Source organism: Alexandromys fortis, unplaced genomic scaffold (genome assembly GCF_014885135.2).
Source record: "Alexandromys fortis isolate MF-2015 unplaced genomic scaffold, M_Fortis_MF-2015_v1.1 scaffold_52, whole genome shotgun sequence".
NCBI lineage: Eukaryota > Metazoa > Chordata > Mammalia > Rodentia > Cricetidae > Alexandromys > Alexandromys fortis.
In genome coordinates, this window is record NW_026067929.1 from 7,160,081 (window position 1) to 7,180,083 (window position 20,003).

Sequence of the window (20,003 nt, forward strand, 5' to 3'; positions counted from 1 at the left end):
CAGAGGGAACGAAATAAACATCATGGGCTGAACTGTGCTCCTCCCACCCGCCAACTCCTAAACTGAAGCCCGGATGTCCAGTATCTTCCAATGTGACTGGACCTAGAAAAAGGAACTCTACAGTGTTGGCTGCCCAAACGAGGTTATTAAGGTGGTAGATGCTGCCTAATGTTGTCTTAGACAGCACAGGATCTAGATACACAAAGAAACACGGGAGAAGCAAACACTCAGGAAAGCGCCTTGGGAAGACACAGGGAGGAGCTGCTGTCCCTCAGCTTAGGAGAAAGACCTGGGGAAAAATCTACCTCAACAGTACTTCATCAGGGCTCTCAGCCTTCAGCACTGAGGAAAGACAGGGCTGTGGTTTACCCACCCAAGCTCTGGCATTTTGTTATGGCAGCCATAGCAAACTAAGTCAGTAACCAAAAAGGGAGGGATGGTCTTAGCAAAAACAAGGCAAACTTCACTTCCTCCAACTAGAATGGTAAACTAGGAGCCAGGCCTATTTGACCCATTAGGTTGTCATTGAGAAACAACAAAAGGAGATCACTCATTTAGATAGTGTTTTCCCTTATTCTAAATAGAAACTAGCGGGAGATAAATGCTGGGTGCCCCTTTCACATGCCCTATTTTCCATAGCAGTTAGAAAGTCATACCTTGCCTTGTTTGGCAATGGTGTTGATTAGGAAGTCAGTCCTCACATTGTCAACATTCGGCACCAGGATAGAACCATATTCTGGGGTGATATCAGGTGGATACACATATTCCGGGGTACACAGGCTCCAATGCCTCCAGGAACCTGAGAAGAACAGGAGGCATTCACACCTTCCAGTTAATAGTGTACATCCCTGTCATGATCAGACACCTTCAAAACATCACAAAGATATCTTCAAATACTCGCCATAAAACAAAGATCACTAAGGGGATGTGGCTATAGCCCACCTGGTACAGTGACTGTCTGCCATGCACAATTTCCTGGGTTAAAGACCAGCAACACCTTAAAACAGGGTCTCCTACTTTTCTTTCTGTTGCAATAATAAAATTCTGACCTTTTCAACTTAGAGAGGAAGGGAATCTCTGTCAGCCAATGAACTTTAAGAGGTGGAACCAAGTTAAGGGATGACCTTTGTGGGTACTAGGAGAAAAACACCTAGCAGCCCAGGGTTCACTCTATCTCTGTGGTTCCCGAGAAGCTTGGGCTTCTCTTTCCTTTTTTTGTGAGTTTGCCCCTTATAATAAAGGAAAATATAATTGGCTTATCTTGTAGCTAGCCTGGCACTTCTCGACCCGTGTTAATTCAACAGGTGTTATTTCATTTTATACTTCCAGGTCACAGTCCACCACTGAGGGAAGTCAAGACAGGAACTCAGTGCAGGAGCGTGAAACAGAAACCATGGAGGAATACCGCTCGCTGGCTCATCCACTGGCTTGATCTCTGGCTAATGTTTAGCTAGCTTCTGATATACAGCTCAGAACCACCTGTCTAGAGATGGTGACTCCCACAGTGGTCTGGGCCATTCTGCATCCATTTAATGATCAAGACAATCCCCACAGACTTGCTTGCAGAGGAATGTGATCTGGGTAATTGGTAAGTTGTGCCTTTCCTCTCAGATAATTCTGGGATACACCAAGTTGAAAATTACAGCTAAAGGAGACACCAGGTACAGTGGCACGTGCTTGTAATATCACTGTGTGGGACGTAGAAGCAGAAAAATTAGAAGTTCATGGCCATCTTCAAGAACATACCAAGTTGAAGTCCTGTTCGAGCTATGTAAGACCATGTACCCAAGAAATACACAGTAGAGTCAACTCTCAGAACATGTTAGCTTGATCAAAACTTCCCCAGGAACCACTCCAAACAGAGTCCTCTATTTGGGCACCTTCAGAAATATCTTCAAACTGTTTTCTCAGTATGTAGCTCTTCAACAACACAGCATACATAAAAATACCGAGGAGAGTGACAGAAGCAATGTACCGGAAGCCATCAATCACTGTCAAATGTCAAATCTCACAAGCTTTTCATACAGGGAAAGATACTAGGTGGCATGTGTATGAACACCATAAAAATACAAAGTTGCTTCTGTGTATTATCGCATATATGTGTCTATGCATTATGCATGTTTATGCATATAGACGTTATTTTAAAGTATATATTGATGTATATAGAGATATACAAATGAGTGAATAGACATCTGTAGATATAGATGTCTATATTTGAATACAATTTTTTTTTTTTTTACATTTGGTTCCATTGAATGGCTGCTGTATATCTGAGTAGGAAAGTGATTCAATTTGTTCAGGTCACTAAAGGTCCCACCTGCTAAGCGAGTGGAACTTGTACCTGGAACCAGAAGTAAAGCTTGGGGAAATAACAATTACTAGAATCTCTGTTCATTAAAATTCCTAATTCAGTGTTACCGGCAAGCATTTCAGTTCTCACTATAATAACACAGAAGTAAGTTGGACCAAACACCCTTTCCTTCCACCCTGAATACAGGGCACGCTCACCATCCGGTGCAACGTAGTAGTCAAACATGGTGTCCCCGGCATCCGTCGACTGCGGCAGGGGCAGAGTGGGCACCTCCCGCGAGCGCAGCCAGAGTTCCAGCCTGCTGCGGCCTTCCAGCTCCAGGACTGCACCCACACTCCACATCATGGCAAAGACAAACAGCCTCCCCAGGTGCTCTGGGTCCACCTCTCCAGCCTGCTCCTGAGGAGGCACAAGCATTCCCTTTTAATTACTTGGCTCTCAGCTTTCGTCTAAATCTTTGCTAAATAAAAATGATAAACCAAGAAAGGAGACATTAGCTATGCCCAAAAGAATAAAAGAAGGGATACAACTGAGGAGAAAATGAGAAATGGGGTTACACAGATACTAACTGGTTTATAAAATAAATAAAAGCAAGAAGGCAAGATGGCACTTTGGATAAAGGTGCTTGACTCCAGTCCTGACAGCAAGAAATTGGATCCCCAGACCCACACGGTAGAATGAGACAACCAACAACCTACAATTTACCCTCTGACTTCTTCAAGTACACAGAATAAATAAATAAATAAATAAATAAATAAATAATAGGAATATTTTTTTTAAAAAAAAGACGCTTGTTATATAGTTATACTAACCAGCAACAAAATTCAAATATAGATATGGAAAAATAAAATTAGTGTGTCTGAAACCTCTCCCAACCCCCAATCGCATCCACCCCGATCAAGTCTAGTTTCAAATCCTGCGCTCTCTACGGTATGCTCAGGAGGAAGGTGCAGCGCCTCACCTTTGGAGGGATCAGCCCTTGCAGCATCCGAGTACTCTGTGTGATGACAAAGGCTTCCAGCACCTCCATCTTGTACTCTAGGTTCTGAACGCTGAAACGGTACAGGTCCGGGAAAGTCTCCGCATACAGCTGCCGCAGGATTTCTGCCTCTTGAGGAGACCGTCTTTTGAGGAAACCCTGTGGGTTCAACACATCTGTGCATTGGTAAAACCAGGAAAAGGACCATTGAGGGCTAAACATTTTTACAGCATTATCAAATTTTAAAACATTAATTAACAATTAATAATTATGCACAGGGTTATTGTGCTTGAGCTGTATACCAAGCCTGTCTACAAACTCTTTCATATAAGGATTCGTCTAAATATTCAAAGCAACTCTCTGAGATGGGAACTATTAGCATCCCCCGACACTTACAACTTCAGTAATCCACCAGTGTCCCAAAACCGGCATGCAGTCTGTGGCAAGAATTAACACCCAATGAGTCTGTCTGCAGCATTCTCAGCCCCAATGCCATGTGTGCAGAAACAGCCCTCAACTAACACTAGTTAAAATGTACTTCAAGAAAATGGGAAGGCATTTACAGTGGGTTGCTAAGATGGCCAAAAGGCAACAAAAGAGGAGCGAAGGAAACTCCATACTCAAGTCTTTAAAAACCAAGAAACAAAAATTTGTCCACAGTTGGCTATTTCCATTAAATTCTTCTAACTTAGTAAGTAATGTAGAAAATACCAAAGGTATTCAGAAAACTGGACAATTTTGTCATTTAGGACTAAATAAGGGAGATGTGTCATTCGGAGAAAAGCACTACTTAAAAATTTGCTGGTCAGTGCTGGGGAGGCAGCCAGAGCACTCCATTGCTGGCCGGCAGGGCCAGATTTTCTTCGGGTAATTCTCACAGGGTCAAGAAATGAGTGTATGGGCTGAAGAGATGGCTCAGAGGTTAAGAGCACTGACTGCTCTTCCGGAGGTCCTGAATTCAATTCCCAGCAACCCATATGATGGCTCACAACCATCTGTAATGAGATCTGGCGCCCTCTTCTGGCCTGCAGGCCTACATGGAGGCTGAACACTGTGTACACAATAAATAAATAAATCTTAAAAAAAAAAAAAGTGAGAGAGAAAGAAAGATGAGTGTATCCATCAACTCAACATCCCGGGTAAGAATTAGGGACTCAAGAAAGCAGTAAAATCTTAACTCTGAATTAGTCATTGAATCATGAATGTACCATAATTCCACAGTAACAAAATCATGGCACAGAACTGTTTTATGGGAAGGGTTCCTCAGGCCTGACTCCTCCTTAGCTTCTTAGGCCGCAGCACCCTACTCTAACATCTTCATTCTGGTTCTCCGTAAACCCTGCTTCTTCCTGAGCATATCCAAGAGAATACTGCTAATAATTTTTTAATTATTGCTATTATTTTTGAGATATTAACTGCCTCATTTCCCTCTTCCCTCCCCCCCCAAAAAACCCTCCCATATGCTTCTCCTTGCTCTCTTTCAAATTCATGATCTCTTTTCTTCACTAATGGTTGCTACATGCATATATGTATATACTAATATACATGTCTAAGTACATAAACACAACCTGCTCAATCTGCATAATGTTACTTGTATGCATGTATCCCGGGATAACCATTTGGCATTGAAGAGCCGGTTGTGTGTTCCTCTGCTGGTGGCCATGTCAGAGGAGCTGCAGACAGCAATGGAACTTATGGGACACAACTCAGGATAACAAACCTACTCTGGGTGCATCCTGGGGAAGCAAAGCCCTGCGAGGATTGTCTTGGGGATGCCCCTTGCTTCTGCTGTGCTTCCTTCTGCGTGGTGCTGGCTTGATCCTGCTGTATGTGGCCTGGTGTGATTACTACATGAAGGGATCCCACTGTATCTTGTATGGTGTGATTATTTCTTAGGAATATCCCAGTACTCACTGGCCAATTTACTTGAAGATAATAATGAAGATAATTTTTATAAGAGCAGTGATGATTAGTTAGGCCTACAACTTAATCGGACGTTCTGAGTTAGCCTAAAAAGATAGGGGTGTTCGGATAGTTAGTAAAGATGATTAGGGACAGGATTTAGGTTATTCTGCCAAATGCTCCTAATAAGAGATACAAAAGAAGGTAAATACAGGCTAAAAGTTAACTTCCTCTTTGTTAGATGTGAGACTTGCAGAAGATGGAAAATAAAAACAAGGAAGTTTCATGCATTACAGACCCACGAAGTCTGCCTGTGGGAAAGGAGGCTGATGACCAAAGAAAGCAATTATGCCCCTAACACCCAAGGTTAGCCCTAAGTTTCTCGGTCATGTAACTTACAGAATTAATCACGGGCCCTAGTATGCACTTGGAAAAAGCTAAGTTGTGAAAGGAAATTAAATGACCCTGTTCTGTGCAAAGGAAAATAGGTGGTGAGCTAAGCCCTCATTTAAAGTCTCTCAGGAGTGAAGAATAGGAATCCGCCATGCTGAAGCTGCACAGCCACCTGCCAGAACAAAGGAACTGCCTGAAATATATGTGGCTTGCTTAGAACTTTGTTAATCAATAATAAAAAGAACCATTGCTTTGGGGTGAAGATGTTAAGGTGGGAAAATTAATACAAGGAATAATGTCTAACTACTTGTGGGCTTCTAAGGAAAACATGTAACTTGTGATCTTAACGTAATTCCTTCTTATGTGAAGAGTTTAATTGGTTTTTAGAAAATATATCACTTGTGGTTATGAGGTAATCTTTTCTTACACAGAAGTCTTTGTCTTGGGTGATATAAAGGAGATGAGAGGGAAATGTAGGACTGTAAAAGAGAAAAAGAACATTCAGTAGAGAGAAAAATAAAATGAGGAAATAAGCTTTGGCGCTCAGACAAGTCTCCCGTGTGTAAGCAGCTCTATCACCTCCTGCAGGTTGCTCTGAGCTGCTGAAAGCTGGTCTTAAAGGCAGCACTCTTCCCCGGGGAGATCTCTCCAGCTCTCCGCATCCCTTAGTGACCTCCGGCACTTTGTGTAGTGGTCTCCACACTTCAACTCGGAACTATTAATTATTGCCCTAGTTGGTGAGACTCTCTGGTGTATCTTCTGACACCACTAGGAGACAAAGCCTCACAGCCAGCGCCTGATGTCTGAGGACACTGCATTGTTATAAAGCACATGAAGATGTGATTATAAGTGGGGAATTCTGTAAAAATCCAGGTAGGGTACAATAGAAGTGTATTTTAGAAGGAGCAAGTTAAATGTTTGTTAATACAATAAATGTATTTTGCACATAATTTATGGAATTTAAATATTTGGGGGATCATGTAATTACAGTTTACTTGCATTCTATTGTGGCTGTAATCACCAAGCACAGATACACGATCTACTGTGAGATTTAAACATAAGGACCCTTCGGTGCCCGCCCTGGAGACTGTAACTTGGCAGGATTCAGATCTGACACAATGACCTGTACCTTTTAAATTATCACTGATGAGTACTTTTGCATATCTAAGAGCACCTTGCTTCATTTTTAATGGATGTAAGGACTATGCAGTATGAAACCTTTAACAGTGATTTTTAGAGTCATATTCAAGAATGTCAGTATCATTTGCTACCAAACACGCTTTTCTAGCTCTATGTATATGTTATGAAGTCTAAACCTTTTTGTAGCCCAGGATCATATAACTTTTGAAAAGACATTAATAAAAATTAGAATATGTTTATATAGATAAAAGCACAAAAATATAATTTAAAGATAAAATAATAGCTACCTAATTTAAATTAGGAAGTTTTAAAATAAAATCATCTTCAAAGTATAAAGGAAAATGAAAATTTAAAATCTAGACAATTATGTCATAAACATCACATGGATTATCCAGTAGCACTTACTTTTATCTTATAATAAGGGTTTAATAAAATGCATAAGTATGTAAAATATGTAACTATAATCAAATTATAATTAAAAGATTCTAGAATATATTGGAAGTAATTAACTACTATACCGGCTCATAAATTGAAGTGATATCATATGAAATATTATTTCTAACCACAAAGGTAAAATTAATATTACAGCTACTGAATCTCATAACAAAATCTTTATGTGAAATTTTAAAATTGTCTTTAAGTTAAAATTTTAAGATGGCTGTTCCCAAATTTTACGTGAACAAGTGCCTTTCAAACTTGCCATGGATTCACAAAGTGATGAATTAAATCTTACTTTTTAGGCCTCAGCCACACTTTGGCAGGATTATTGATTCACGTGAGCCTGACAATTACCTGGAAATCACAGTTCTAAGTGATTAGAAGAGGACTGGAGAAGCCTGTGAGGGGCAATCAGGGTCTGCACATCCCTGTGCATTCAAGGGCCTTTCATAAACTGTGCTATAAAAAGGCAATTACACCACCAGCTGCAGGAGAATCAGCACGCTCACAAAGACTGCTGAAGGCTCTTTTCCCTTTTTAATTATACGAAAGACGGAATTCAATCATACCTCAAGAATAGGACTCCAATCAAGGACAGAGGAACTCATGAAAACCATTCCGTTTCTTGAGACGGTGGCAGGAGAAGCATTGTCAATATTATGAGGTTCAAAAACAATCTTGCAGTTTGGAGCCATGGGAATCCGGTCACCATTGGCCAGAGTTAGGGTTTTATTATCATCCAAAACGGAATTCAGATTTTCAATCCATATGGCGTCAACTGGACCATCGAGAACTATCCAGATATGTTCCCCTGAAATGCCACCCAAGAGGAGACAAAGAGAGCACACGGCACACAGGTGCCTGTGTAAGTAGCTGTGGAGCTTCAGAGAGAAGTAGAGCTGTGTATAATGACCATTAATTTTAAATAAAACTTTGATCTCAATGATGATTAAGTTGTGTAAGCACAAAGGACCTTCCAAATTCCTTATGTGGTAGTTACATACAAACTATAGTTAAATCAAAACTCCATTGTTCCTGGAACAAATACTAAGCACCTTCTACACTAGCACAGCAGCACTGTTCAAGGGGCTGGGATACGACAGTGAGTGAGAAAATGTACCACCGTCAGAGAGCTTACACTCAAAGTGGAAAAAACACACAGACAATCAGAGAAACAATAAGGAAATATTAAGCAGATTCGGAGAGCAGGTATTATTTTGAATTAGGGGTCAGTGAAGGATTTTACACAGAGAATGAAGTGACTTAAAGATCTGGAGGTAAGTTTTTTTTTTCCATCTATGAACAGAAAGTGCAAAGACCCGGGAGCAGGAACAAGTTTCAGGTGATAAAATGAACTGAATGCCTTGGACCCCGTGAGATGTTAAAATCTTATTCTCTAAGATTAAGTGTATAGGATTAGGGAATGAAGGAATGACTTCAGGAATGGGTTTAGTGCCCTGGTATAAGAAAGAAATCCCTCACCCCTCTGTCCATCAAAGGATACAAGCGAGAAGTTGGCAGCGTTCAAAACAGGGTAAAGTAAATGTCTGTCTGCTGTTTGTGGACCGGCTTGTCTATTGTGCTGTATTACAATAGCCCGAAGGGATGAAGAGAAGTAAATAAGGCAGTCTAGGGCAAAAATTAGCCAAACCTAATTAGCAAGATGAGAAGGGGTGATACATCAGTGTAACAAGAAAGACAAAGGGGAGAGACACGCAGCGTTAAGAACAAATTCAGTCTTGCATATGCTAATATCCAGCAGACATCCCAAGAGAGTTGTTGAGTTGTTTGAGAGAGAGATCAGTCTAGATATTAGAATGTAGAATCTTTCAGCTTAGAAGTGGCAATAAAAGCCACTGGGTTTGTATGGGTTTCTTCTAGATTAAAAAAAAATGTAGAGAGAGACAGGAGGTCTAGGAACAGAGGCAATATAACATTTAGATTTCTATCAGGGACTCCATTGTTGCCCCTCAAGCTTCCCACCTTTTCCAGACATCTCAATCAACCCAGTGAATGTGGAAGAAAGGAAGCCCACAAGATGAAGGATCTCTGAGACCAAGCATTCAAAGTTCAGAAGAGAGGTGACCATTTGTGAGACCACTGAAGGTAGAACTGGACTGGAAAGAAAGGGCAGTCTGTATTTGATACGCCAGAAATCACCAAAGCCCTTCGGAGAGTAATTTCAGGAGACAAGGGGGACCAGCCTGAAAGGAATCACTTAAGGAGATAATTGGGGCCAGGGAACAACAAGTAGAAAAAGGCTCAGCAAGAAGGCAAATGGAAGTGAAGGTTATGTGGTTCATTTGTCGTTCCTCTTCACGTCTGCCTGCCTGTGTTACTCACCAATAATCACTGTCTCATTGCAAATCTTCTTTGCTGTGTGTTACTGGGAGTATTCTAGTCAAGCTAAATGACTTGGGATGCCTAATGAAACCCACTCAGGCTGCCACAGGTGAAACCGTGACCTCAGCACAGGTCTCTGTGGAAACCGCAGCTTCACTCTTCTCTAGAGAAGACTGCCTGCTGAGCAATTGTGGGAGGGAAGCTCTCATCACTGGGTCCACGTTTATGTAGGGCGATTGAACAAATCAGAAGCAATTTTTTTAATTTCCAGTAAAATAATTGTTACTAATGGGGGCATTTTCACTGTCTTTTGTCTAACCTGGTATCAGCAGGGGTCTGTAAAGGCAGGAAGGATCTGTCAAGAGCTCTTCCTGTGTTCTCAGCCCTGCCATTGTATCCATTGTCCCTTTCTCCCTCAGAAGTAAGAAGACACAATGCGAGAGGAGCTGCGCTGACTCCTCCTGCTGAGCTTATATTCTGAGAACGCTGTGCTCTCTTCAATATCCACAAGTGGGCCCACTCAGGCCGAGCAGCCAGCCCTCAAATGTTTGCTTTAACAACCCGATGCTGTGTCCCCCAAACAGAAAGATTTGCTAGCTCGCTTTTGGTACATAGAATTTTCTGCCCAAAGAAGCGCATTTCTCTACATAATTTCATAGGAGAAATAGTTTTTTTAAAACAAGTTGTATATAAATAAATGTTACATTTTTAAACTGTTCAGTGAACACAGTCATAGTGAAAATCATTTTACTCAGGCTAGCAAACTTCCTTAACAGATTTTCCCTATTTATTCTAAAATATTATCAGGATGCATAAGTATTACTTTAAAAACAGACATTTCTTAAAGAGGAAGTATCTAGAGGGAGCAAAAGAGCTCAACAGATAAATGCCCTTGTCTCCAGGCACAAAGCCTGAGTTGGATCCCCCTGAACCCACATGGTAGAGGGACAGAGCCAACTCCTAAAAGCTGTCTTCTGACACGACAGGCGTACTGTGACATACGTACACACAATAATGAGTGAATGAATGAATGAATAAATAAATAAATGCAATAAAAATGTCAAAGGTGTGGTTTAAGTGCACTAGTCGGTAACTGTATCACTTCATGACTCATAAATATAGTAAAATCTTTTACTCAGTCTTGGCTAACATATTACATGAGCAACACTGTTGCTTGGCAATTCTATCTAGTCATCTATGATTTTGTTTAGAAGTGCATGTCTAAAATAATATTAATTCCTCTACCTTTTTTGGCCTTCAGTGTTTTCCTCCAAAGGGTAGAAAATATCCCGTCGGTCCAATCATTTGTGGCCACATCGAGTCGACCAAACATCTGTGGGGCAGTAATTGCTTTGGGATTCATCCTCATTTCTCTGTGTGGTTTTCCACAACCTGCAACAAAGACATCCAAACTTTCAACATCTCAGATGTGGCATGAAACAACATTGCACTAATTTGTGGTGTACTGCCAGTAAGTGGTCAAAATATGAAAAGTGAAAAATTATCCCGAAAATAAACGTCATTCTGCATTCCAACTTATAATCAGCATGTCATCCTTTATTGAGTACAGCACTTTGCTGTCTATGAAATAAATTTATCTTGCTTTGGGGACAAAAGGGATGCCATACTGGAACTATGAGAGTACTTTCTCATTGTGTATTAGAATTACCCAGTCCATTGGAGGGACCTAACAGAGTAAAAGACGTGAGATGAGAGGAAGCTCCCTTTTATTTTTTTCTTTTGTAACTGAGCCTAGGCACCTATTCATCTTCTACAGTCTTCCGGCTAGGATTTATACCATCTTATCCCCTGGCTTTTGAGTATGGAAGTATAGAGCCAGCTCTCCTGAGTCTGCAATTTGTGAATAACAGGAGATGCAACCTCTTGGTATCTATTTCCATTAATCCAACTTACAAGATATCTCATGCGTGTGTGTGTGTGTGTGTCTGTGTGTGTGTGTGTCTGTGTGTGTACATTTCTGTGTCTATGTCTAAGTGCATGACCCCTACTGTATCAGTTTCCCTAAAGAACCCCAACTAAAACACCCACTTAAGAAAACAGAAACAAATTTCTAATTCTTTAGAAACCACAAAGCAAATTAGTAATGGCAGCCTGAGAGTCCAGCCCTTCAAGGCCACCTCCAGAGTTCAAGGAAGAAGTCTTAATTCACACACGTGCCGTTCGAGTCATGTTCTTTATTCTTCTGTCTATTTTTTCTGTCCTCTAATTTTCACCTAAGTTTTAATTCTTTCCAGTTTTCCTTTGTCTCAATTCTTTGTTTCAATTCCCCCTTGGTTCTCTGTTTACCTACCTTAAATACATTTTTTTTTACAGGAGGCTTAAGGCAAAAAGAAATAATTGAGTTACATCTCATTGGTCATAGCACATTTCTTGGGTAAAGCACAGGAGCTGAGCCATTTACAATGGCACTTACTCTACCACTACACGCAGCCCTATGACACACAGGGTCCCACCACCCACTGATTGAGTTTCAGCCATGCTGAAGCTCTTTACCCATGTATAATATCCTTCCCATTCACTCTCACCCTTTGCAGGGCTCTTGTGAAAAATATCTGTTATCTACCAGCTCAACCCCTAGATGATCCAGCACCTTCATTGGAAGACTCTCTATAATAACTTAGAAAGTTTCTCCACCCCCCCCCCCCCGCCACTTCTATTCCCATTATAGCAAACCTTCATCATAACAATTAAATGCTCAGTTATAATTATGAGTCTATGACTGTTCTCCTCACTGCATTGTTAACCTCTTACATGCTTTTGTATGCCCGTTTCCCTGCTTCTAATATAAAACCTGGCAGAATCGCATTACAGAGTGTTACAAAACAATTACTGTGAGTTGTATTGTGAATCAGCAAACAACAAGCACGGGTCACGCTCCTCTTTAATAGGAGTTCCACCCAATTATCTCCTTTGTCTTTTGGATAATTAAGCTTTTCAATATGAAGCGATGTGCTACTTAATATAATTAATGTTTACTCCATATACTAAAGCCAAGAATAAGTTAATAAACAGCAAATCACCTAGTAATAGATTTGTCTTTTCAAGGAACTCCTCCCAAACTCACAATGCCAAATGGATTACACAATTCAGATGTAGCATTCATAATGTATTTATATTGTTCAATATTTAGTAGTTCATTTTGTTCAAGCCATTGTACCGGGTACATTTACAGTTGATTGTTAACAGAAAATAGCTTCAACTGTAGTAAAAATATTGAGCATAATCATGAAAACATCATCATTTAAAGACATACAAAAATCCTAAACAGAAGATTCACAGCATTCATGAAAAGCCATGAAGGTGTGAGTTCTCAGTTTGGAGGAGCACAGTTTGCCACCACCTGAGGACAACTGGTAGAGCCCTTGCATACCAAATTCACTTCATCCGATTCTTTCTAGAAGCCTGCTGCAGGTCCTGTCAGGCTCCGGCAACCAACAACCATGTTCCAGTATCAGCGAGCAGGGCACCATTAGGTGGAACCCTTCAGCACCTTTTACCATTTTGATAGTGTCTATTTCATTCCAACAAAGTTCATAAAATTTTGTAATTTAGCTTCTCAGGCTGCTAACAGGTTTAGAGGCATCAGTGTTACAGTGAGAGTCAGAGAATACAAGAATAATGGCCAACACGGCAATAGCCATTATCCTAAGGTGGCCTAAAGCAATGACCTTGAGTATAAAGCTGAGGGGGCATCTGGAAATAAAATTTGTTTATGCAACTTTACTAGAGAAATATCTGCATACGAGGTGCTTTAGGATAGAGATAACTCTTCATGACAGAATTTAAGAATTGAGACGACAATTTTGTGTGTTTACTCAAAAGTAACATTGTATCATAGATTTCGCTGGGAAAGTGCTGTGATATTATTGGGAATTTGCTGATGCGCCCTTCTGCTAACTCTTGGTCCCATCACTTGTTGTTTTCTGACCATGGGGATTTCTGAATCTGAGCATTGATATTTATAGTAAATAACAAGTAGTCTCCTCTCAAACTCAACATGAGGAGGAAATTAAATGTGTAAAACACATGACCCCACAGAAATACCACTTTAAAGTGTTTCCTTTTTGTGGTGCTTAAACACAATATATTATTTCTTAAATGTCCCCAATTAGTAGTAAATTAGTATTCCTTCTTAAAAGAGAGAGAGAGAGAGAGAGAGAGAGAGAGAGAGAGAGAGAGAGAGAGAGGGAGAATGTGTTCTTCTCTGTGTCTTCACATCTCTCTTGAGCACTCAGATGTCCTACAGCTGTTGAGATGTGTCCCCCAGTGCAACAGAATTTCTGTTCCCATACCTGTCATGGCTTTCATCAGGGTGTGGATGCAAGTGGTCTTCCCTGCTCCACTGGGCCCCAGGGTCATCATTCCGTGCCTCACCCTCTGCGTTTCAAAGAGCTGGATGACCTTCAGTTTCCAAGGAGGGTGGTCAATTAAGCCAGCTTCCTCAACCTGAAGCACAACAAAATCCCCATAATAGACAGCATTCACGTGACCCACATTTACAGCAGAAGAGTGGAAGAAGGAGAAATGGGGGTGGGGGGGAGTGGATTAATGACCGGGGAGCTTCTGTTTGTAAAGAAAGAAAACAATAAGAGTGTGGACAGGATGGGTAACTGCATAGTACACACCCCGGAGTGAGAGGGCCCCGGGCTGGAATCAGACTGCCTCCTTCACAGCAGTCACAGTAATAAACTGTATGGTGTGTATTTAACCACATTTAGAAGGGGAAAAACTACCACACAGAACCAATGCATGCAAACATGGACAAAGAGTAGGCCAATATCATCACTCATCCCAAGCTAAAAAGAAGTACCTGCACTTCTCTTCAGGAACTGACTCTTCAATACTAACACTTTAATAAGTGTAAGTCAGAGAAGAAACTTAAGAAGAAAATGAAATAGCAAAATGTATCTGGAACATTTGATTTAAACAATGATATGGATAACCACAAAATGTTTAGTACATCATATTGATGGAAAGTCTATGTGAATTCCAAGTAGTCACAGTACTAGCTAGCATACTGTGCATTCTTCTGCCTACTAAACATGGAGTAAGGAATTTCCAAACACCATTCTAAGATTCATCTGTAAAAGGAGATGGTGAGAATGGCGCTATCAATAAGAAAGAAAACTGAAGCATGTTCCATGAGGTATAACTTGCAGTCACGAAGTTGGAATCTGAGCCCAAAACACCGATATGATCCGATATCTAGGAAATGACTATATTATGCTCTAACTTGCTGTAAATCATGATTTTATTTTGAGTAGAATAATTTTGATTTCATGGATACAGTGGCTCTGTCGAGCCCAGAAGATGGCATTCTGCAACTCCTCTACTTTCCAGTTCCTGCATTCTCTTTGTGTCCCCTCCCATGAGCTTCACTGAGCTGTCAGAGGACGGGATGCATACAGTTCTGGACCCATGGTCACATGGTCAGCCCTGATCAAACTTAGTAAGTTGCAAAACCAAACAAAAAGACACAAATCTGGGAAGGGGATTTATAGTAGACATGGAGGTGGATAGGGGTGGGAAGTAGATAAAAGAAAGTATAGATGAGCATGATCAGAAGGCATCATATACATTTATGAAATTATCAGACAAAAATCTAAGTAATAAAAAAATCTAAGTAATAAAATATTAAAAACAAAAATAATTTTATAGATAATGATCATGTATCTTTATGTAATATATACTCTTCAGAACGTTCCCTGCCTACCATCAACTGACATAAGTCGTCTTATAAATTACTTAGCCTTTTAGAAAGGGCTATAATTAATTTAGCCAAATGATGAGAAAATATTTTTGCAGAATGAATTATTATTCTTTTTGATCAGTAAATACAAACTTCGGTGTACTAATTCTAAGGTAAAAAATATATAGTAAATACTACCACATTTTAATTATATTGCAATTACTTTTAAGAAAATCAATTTCATGTTATAAACTAATGACCATGGCATAAAAACAATATTTCTTCCCAAAACTCTTCTTTGAGGAAGGTAAATTAAGGGACAAGGTTTACACAGTTTGTTCCCACTCACAGAAAGACTCTGGTAAATTAAATGGCAGCAAGTGTCCTGAAATGCAGATGCTTGACTAGACATATTACACCCAATTCTCTCCATCACAGAGACTATGGAAAACTACATATGTGTTCAGAGGAAAAGAATAAGTGTAGAGAAGTCACATTACATCACTGCAAATAGAACACAGATACAGGAGCCTGGAGACCACTGTGGCAGATGCCAGAGTCAAGCTGAGGTTCAGCAGGAAGCTGAGTCCCCACAGACCCTGCCAACTGTGACATTTTATTTCTGAATTTGGTGGAACGGTTCCCACTAATGCTGCAGCCATTTGGATGTGACTGCATTGGACATGTGACTGTCAGGGGAGCTTCATCAATAGCCTGCAGTGACCTCTCATTTAAAGAAGCAGCAGTCTCAGTATCATTCTTGAGACCAGAGGCCGGTGAGGACGTTTCCCCTGAGTCCCGCCAGACTCAGATAAATCAGACACAGCCATGAAATGCTTTACCTGTTTACTGATCGCTGTTTCCAGCTCAGGGTAGCCTGCTTTGTCCAGAAGAATATTTGGGAATAGATCTTCAATCAAACTCAGAAACAGGGGCTCATCTTCATCAATCTACAAAGAACAAAGAAGGAAATAAGACCAAGTATTTTAGCACAAACCCAGAAATTTTGAAAACCCTCAAAACAAGCCAGGGTGACCATTAGTAGATAAAGCATAGCCTATTTGAGTAATATGTTCCTTATGTTTCCCATAATTAAAAAGTTAAGATGAGAAGAGAAAAGAAAGAAACAGAAGGAAAGAAAATCCTACTTACATTAAAATGTTTCATAAACTCCCCCATTCAAAAGATAGTAGTCTATAATTCCTAACTTAATTCAATTCTACTGAAATAGAAATACTTCTGGGTAGATGTGAGCCATTTGAAAAGGAACTTCTGAAAACATATAATTTAAACTCTGCTCTCAGGCATTTGATCCTAGAACTAGTCATAAATAAATTTAAATAAATATCTCTAAATCTGACTAAACTCATCCCTAAGCAGGTGCGATTCTTCCACCTGTGGTTCTCACCAGTTTGGAAAGATTCATGTCACGGAGCACACGCATTACAATGGTAGACTCTGTATCCGTGGGACTGGCTCGTTTTGCTGCCCCCAGTGTACGCAGAACTGACAAAATGTTACGCAGACCAAAGTCATAGTGGACCTGAAGAAAAGGAAATGCCGGGCTTATTTCCTACTCATGGAAACAATATGAATTTGACTGAAAAGCACTACATGATAATAAATTAATGCTGATTTCCTTTAAGAAGGAAAATAACAACATGCCATGTTTTGATGATACTCATAAGATACCTGTCCTTCACTAAACAGAAACAGGAGAGATGGATTGGGGTGGGAACAAAGGTGAAATGGGGAGGACGGGATGAAAGGAAAGAGGGGGAACTGTGGCCAGGATGTAAAATAAATAAATAAATAAATTTATACATTTTTAAAAAACAAACAGTAGAACAAAATATTCCTTTATTGGTATGATTTTTGAAAAACTGAAGACTATCTGAGAGTCTTTCTCTGTATCATCATTAGCTTAAGTCCTTAGATTAAAACTAAGATGGGTCTTGATGGGAGAAAGGTGACATTTCCTCTTAGACCACGACATCCCTTTTCCTCCTCTTAATCATTCATACATATGAAAATATATTTGTGTCTCTACAGCTAAAATTCAGGACCAGAGCTAAACTCAGACACTACATTCTCAAGTTTTTGTTAATAAAAAAATGGATATTAAGCATGAGGAAAAGAAGTTACACCCCAGGATCACCTAGAGGAAAAAAAAATCTTACTAAATCTGGAGCCAGGCCCCAGCTTTGAGCTTAGTATAATAATTATGGAAGTTCTGCAATCCAAATGTTAGCAGATATGAGGCGAATAATTAAAATTCCATTACCTAACCACCGTGGAATATAGCTGGCAGTTCTAAAAATTAAAAATGGAGCAAGCAGGCCAGGTGCATGGGCAAAGGCCTGTAATCCCAGCACCTGGAGACTGGCGCAAGAGAATTTCAACTTCAGGCGAAATGGCAAGTTTCAGGACAAGCTGCGCCATACAGTGAGACACTGTCTTAGAAACTTAAAAAGTAGGCCTTCCGTATGATGCAACAAGCCACCAGTCCCACGGCGATGTTTGAACAACAATGTATAATATTCATATTCGACCATTCACAAAAGACAGAAGTAGGGAGCAGCCCAAATGTCCAGCTGCCCTGCAGCAGATGAATAGAGATGCAAAACCCAGCATTTACACACTGTGGAATACTATTTGGCCACATGAAGAAGGCACTCCATACCACATCACAGTAAAAATGCTGTGTGATAATTTTCTTGTACACTGTAAAAAATTGTCACTTGCATTGATTTAATAAAACGCTGATTGGCCAGTAGCCAGGCAGGAAGTATAGGTAGGGCAACCAGACAAGGAGAATTCTGGGAAGAGGAAAGAGACGCAGTTTTTTGAATGTAGAGAACTTTCCATGTCAGTGTCTCTGGTCGTTGTCTTTGTTGCTTCTGTACTCTATGAGATGAAACCACAGCGCTGGCCAACACCTTCATTGGTGTCTTAGAACAAACATAGGACCCCAAAAGATGGCTTCGGTTCTTCAGACATGCAATATTGTCCACTGTTTCTAAGCTTGTTACTAAAATTGCTATCCAGTGAGAGATGATTAATACAGATATAATAAGTGATTAACTCATGTCTTCCAGCCAATAACTCTCATGAGGGCTTTATCTGCTATCCCAAACATATGGGAAACTATCAAGAGGTTTACAATAGAAAAGACAATTAGCCAAGATTGGTTAAATATATGGGCAAGTTTGGGAGTAAGAAGAGTCAATGACTCATAAGTTCCTGAAAACTATGCCATCACCATGATTCATACACAGGTTATGTAAATTGCAAACAGCAACACCATTCATATTATAGCTCCTACGTCAGCCTATAAGTTACACGTCACTTCTGTATTAGAAATAGTAACTTCTTCATATGTATTTTTCAACAAAAATCTAGAGAAAATCAATTTTTGTTGTTGGAGGCTTGGGAGATAGCTCTGTAGCTCAAGTACTTGCTATACAACCATGACATCTGGCAATAGTCTGAAAACCTGTGCAAAAATAGGTAAGTAGGAGATAGATGATAGATAGATAGATAGATAGATAGATACATACATACATACATACATACATACATACATACATGCATAGATAAAATAAGAAGCCAGGCATGGCAGCACATACTTGGATTCACGGCACTGAGAAATGAGAAACAGAAAGGTCCCTAGTTCTCACTAGCCCTAGCTTACTCAGCTAGTTCAAGGCGGGTGAAAGACCCTATGTCTAAAGCCAAGGTGTATAGAACCTTAGGAACAGTTCATGAACATGACATTTGGCATCCATGCAAGTGCACAAACAATGCACATGTACCTGCACTATCTCTCTCTCTCTCTCTCTCTCTCTCTCTCTCTCTCTCTCTCTCTCTCACACACACACACACACACACACACACACACCAGCTTTGTCATTTTATACTTAGCATCAAAGGTACCTTGTCAAGAATTCTAGTCTAAGCAGAGAAGCCATTGCTAATTGGTGACTTCAGGGAGTGGGAGAGTAGATTTTGGGACAGAAATACAGCCTGAGAGGCGACCCATGCTCCAGCAGATAATCCTACACACATACACATACTGGCAGCACTAAGTGAACGCAGTTGAATGTTTTTGCAAAACACATGAAATTGGAAGAGAAAAGAAGTGAAGGGGATAAAGGAGGAATTGGAGGGGACAGACTATGGATTATAATGTGCTTATCAAAGTACATTATATGCGTATATGAAATCCTAAACAATTATTCTAAGCAACCGAAGATATTCTAGTGAACAGAAAGACAAAATGTGGCTAACTACATAAAAAAAAACCTTCAGAATAACACACCTGCTTTGAGAGCTGCTCTTCACACAGCTGGTAGAGCGTGAAAAATTTCCTGGCCAGGACTACGTTGTCAATGAAGCCACAGCTGGCCAGCTTCACCCTGATGATGATCTGCCGGTCAGGGACCATCATGGCCACGGAGCGGAAGTTTATCTTCAGGTTCTCAGGGAGTTCCTGGCGCCCCGCATAGCCAGGGTTCTACATGGAAGCAAAGCCCAGGGATGAATGACACGTTCCTGGGGCAACTAGGACGCACGGGCGAGCTATGGAAGATTCATTATGCACACAACACAAATCTGGAATGTCAATTGGGGAGCTCATTTGCATAGCCCACTCTTCTTGTGCTGGACAGACTATGTCATGAGTTATTAATATTAGCTTTGTTTAGCACTTAAAGGTTTTCAAGCAGGAATGATAATTGCAATCTCAGTTCCCATTCCTGAAGCACAGGTGACACAGGGCGGGGGAG

The 20,003-nt window shown here is 40.4% G+C and overlaps 1 protein-coding gene across 7 annotated transcripts in view; it reads right to left on the bottom strand.

The window, feature by feature from the left end:
- Dnah5 (dynein axonemal heavy chain 5) overlaps positions 1–20,003 on the bottom strand; it is a 239,260-nt gene that overhangs the window by 93,874 nt on the left and 125,383 nt on the right. For all 7 annotated transcript variants that reach the window (XM_050144813.1, XM_050144816.1, XM_050144812.1 and 4 more), the window contains exons 38-46: positions 19,538–19,732; positions 16,625–16,759; positions 16,059–16,166; positions 13,820–13,973; positions 10,752–10,898; positions 7,733–7,974; positions 3,273–3,449; positions 2,509–2,710; positions 657–799 (exon numbers count right to left, since the gene is read on the bottom strand). In XM_050144813.1, coding sequence (XP_050000770.1) covers positions 657–799; positions 2,509–2,710; positions 3,273–3,449; positions 7,733–7,974; positions 10,752–10,898; positions 13,820–13,973; positions 16,059–16,166; positions 16,625–16,759; positions 19,538–19,732 — 1,503 coding nt within the window. The remainder of the gene's footprint in view (positions 1–656; positions 800–2,508; positions 2,711–3,272; positions 3,450–7,732; positions 7,975–10,751; positions 10,899–13,819; positions 13,974–16,058; positions 16,167–16,624; positions 16,760–19,537; positions 19,733–20,003) is intronic.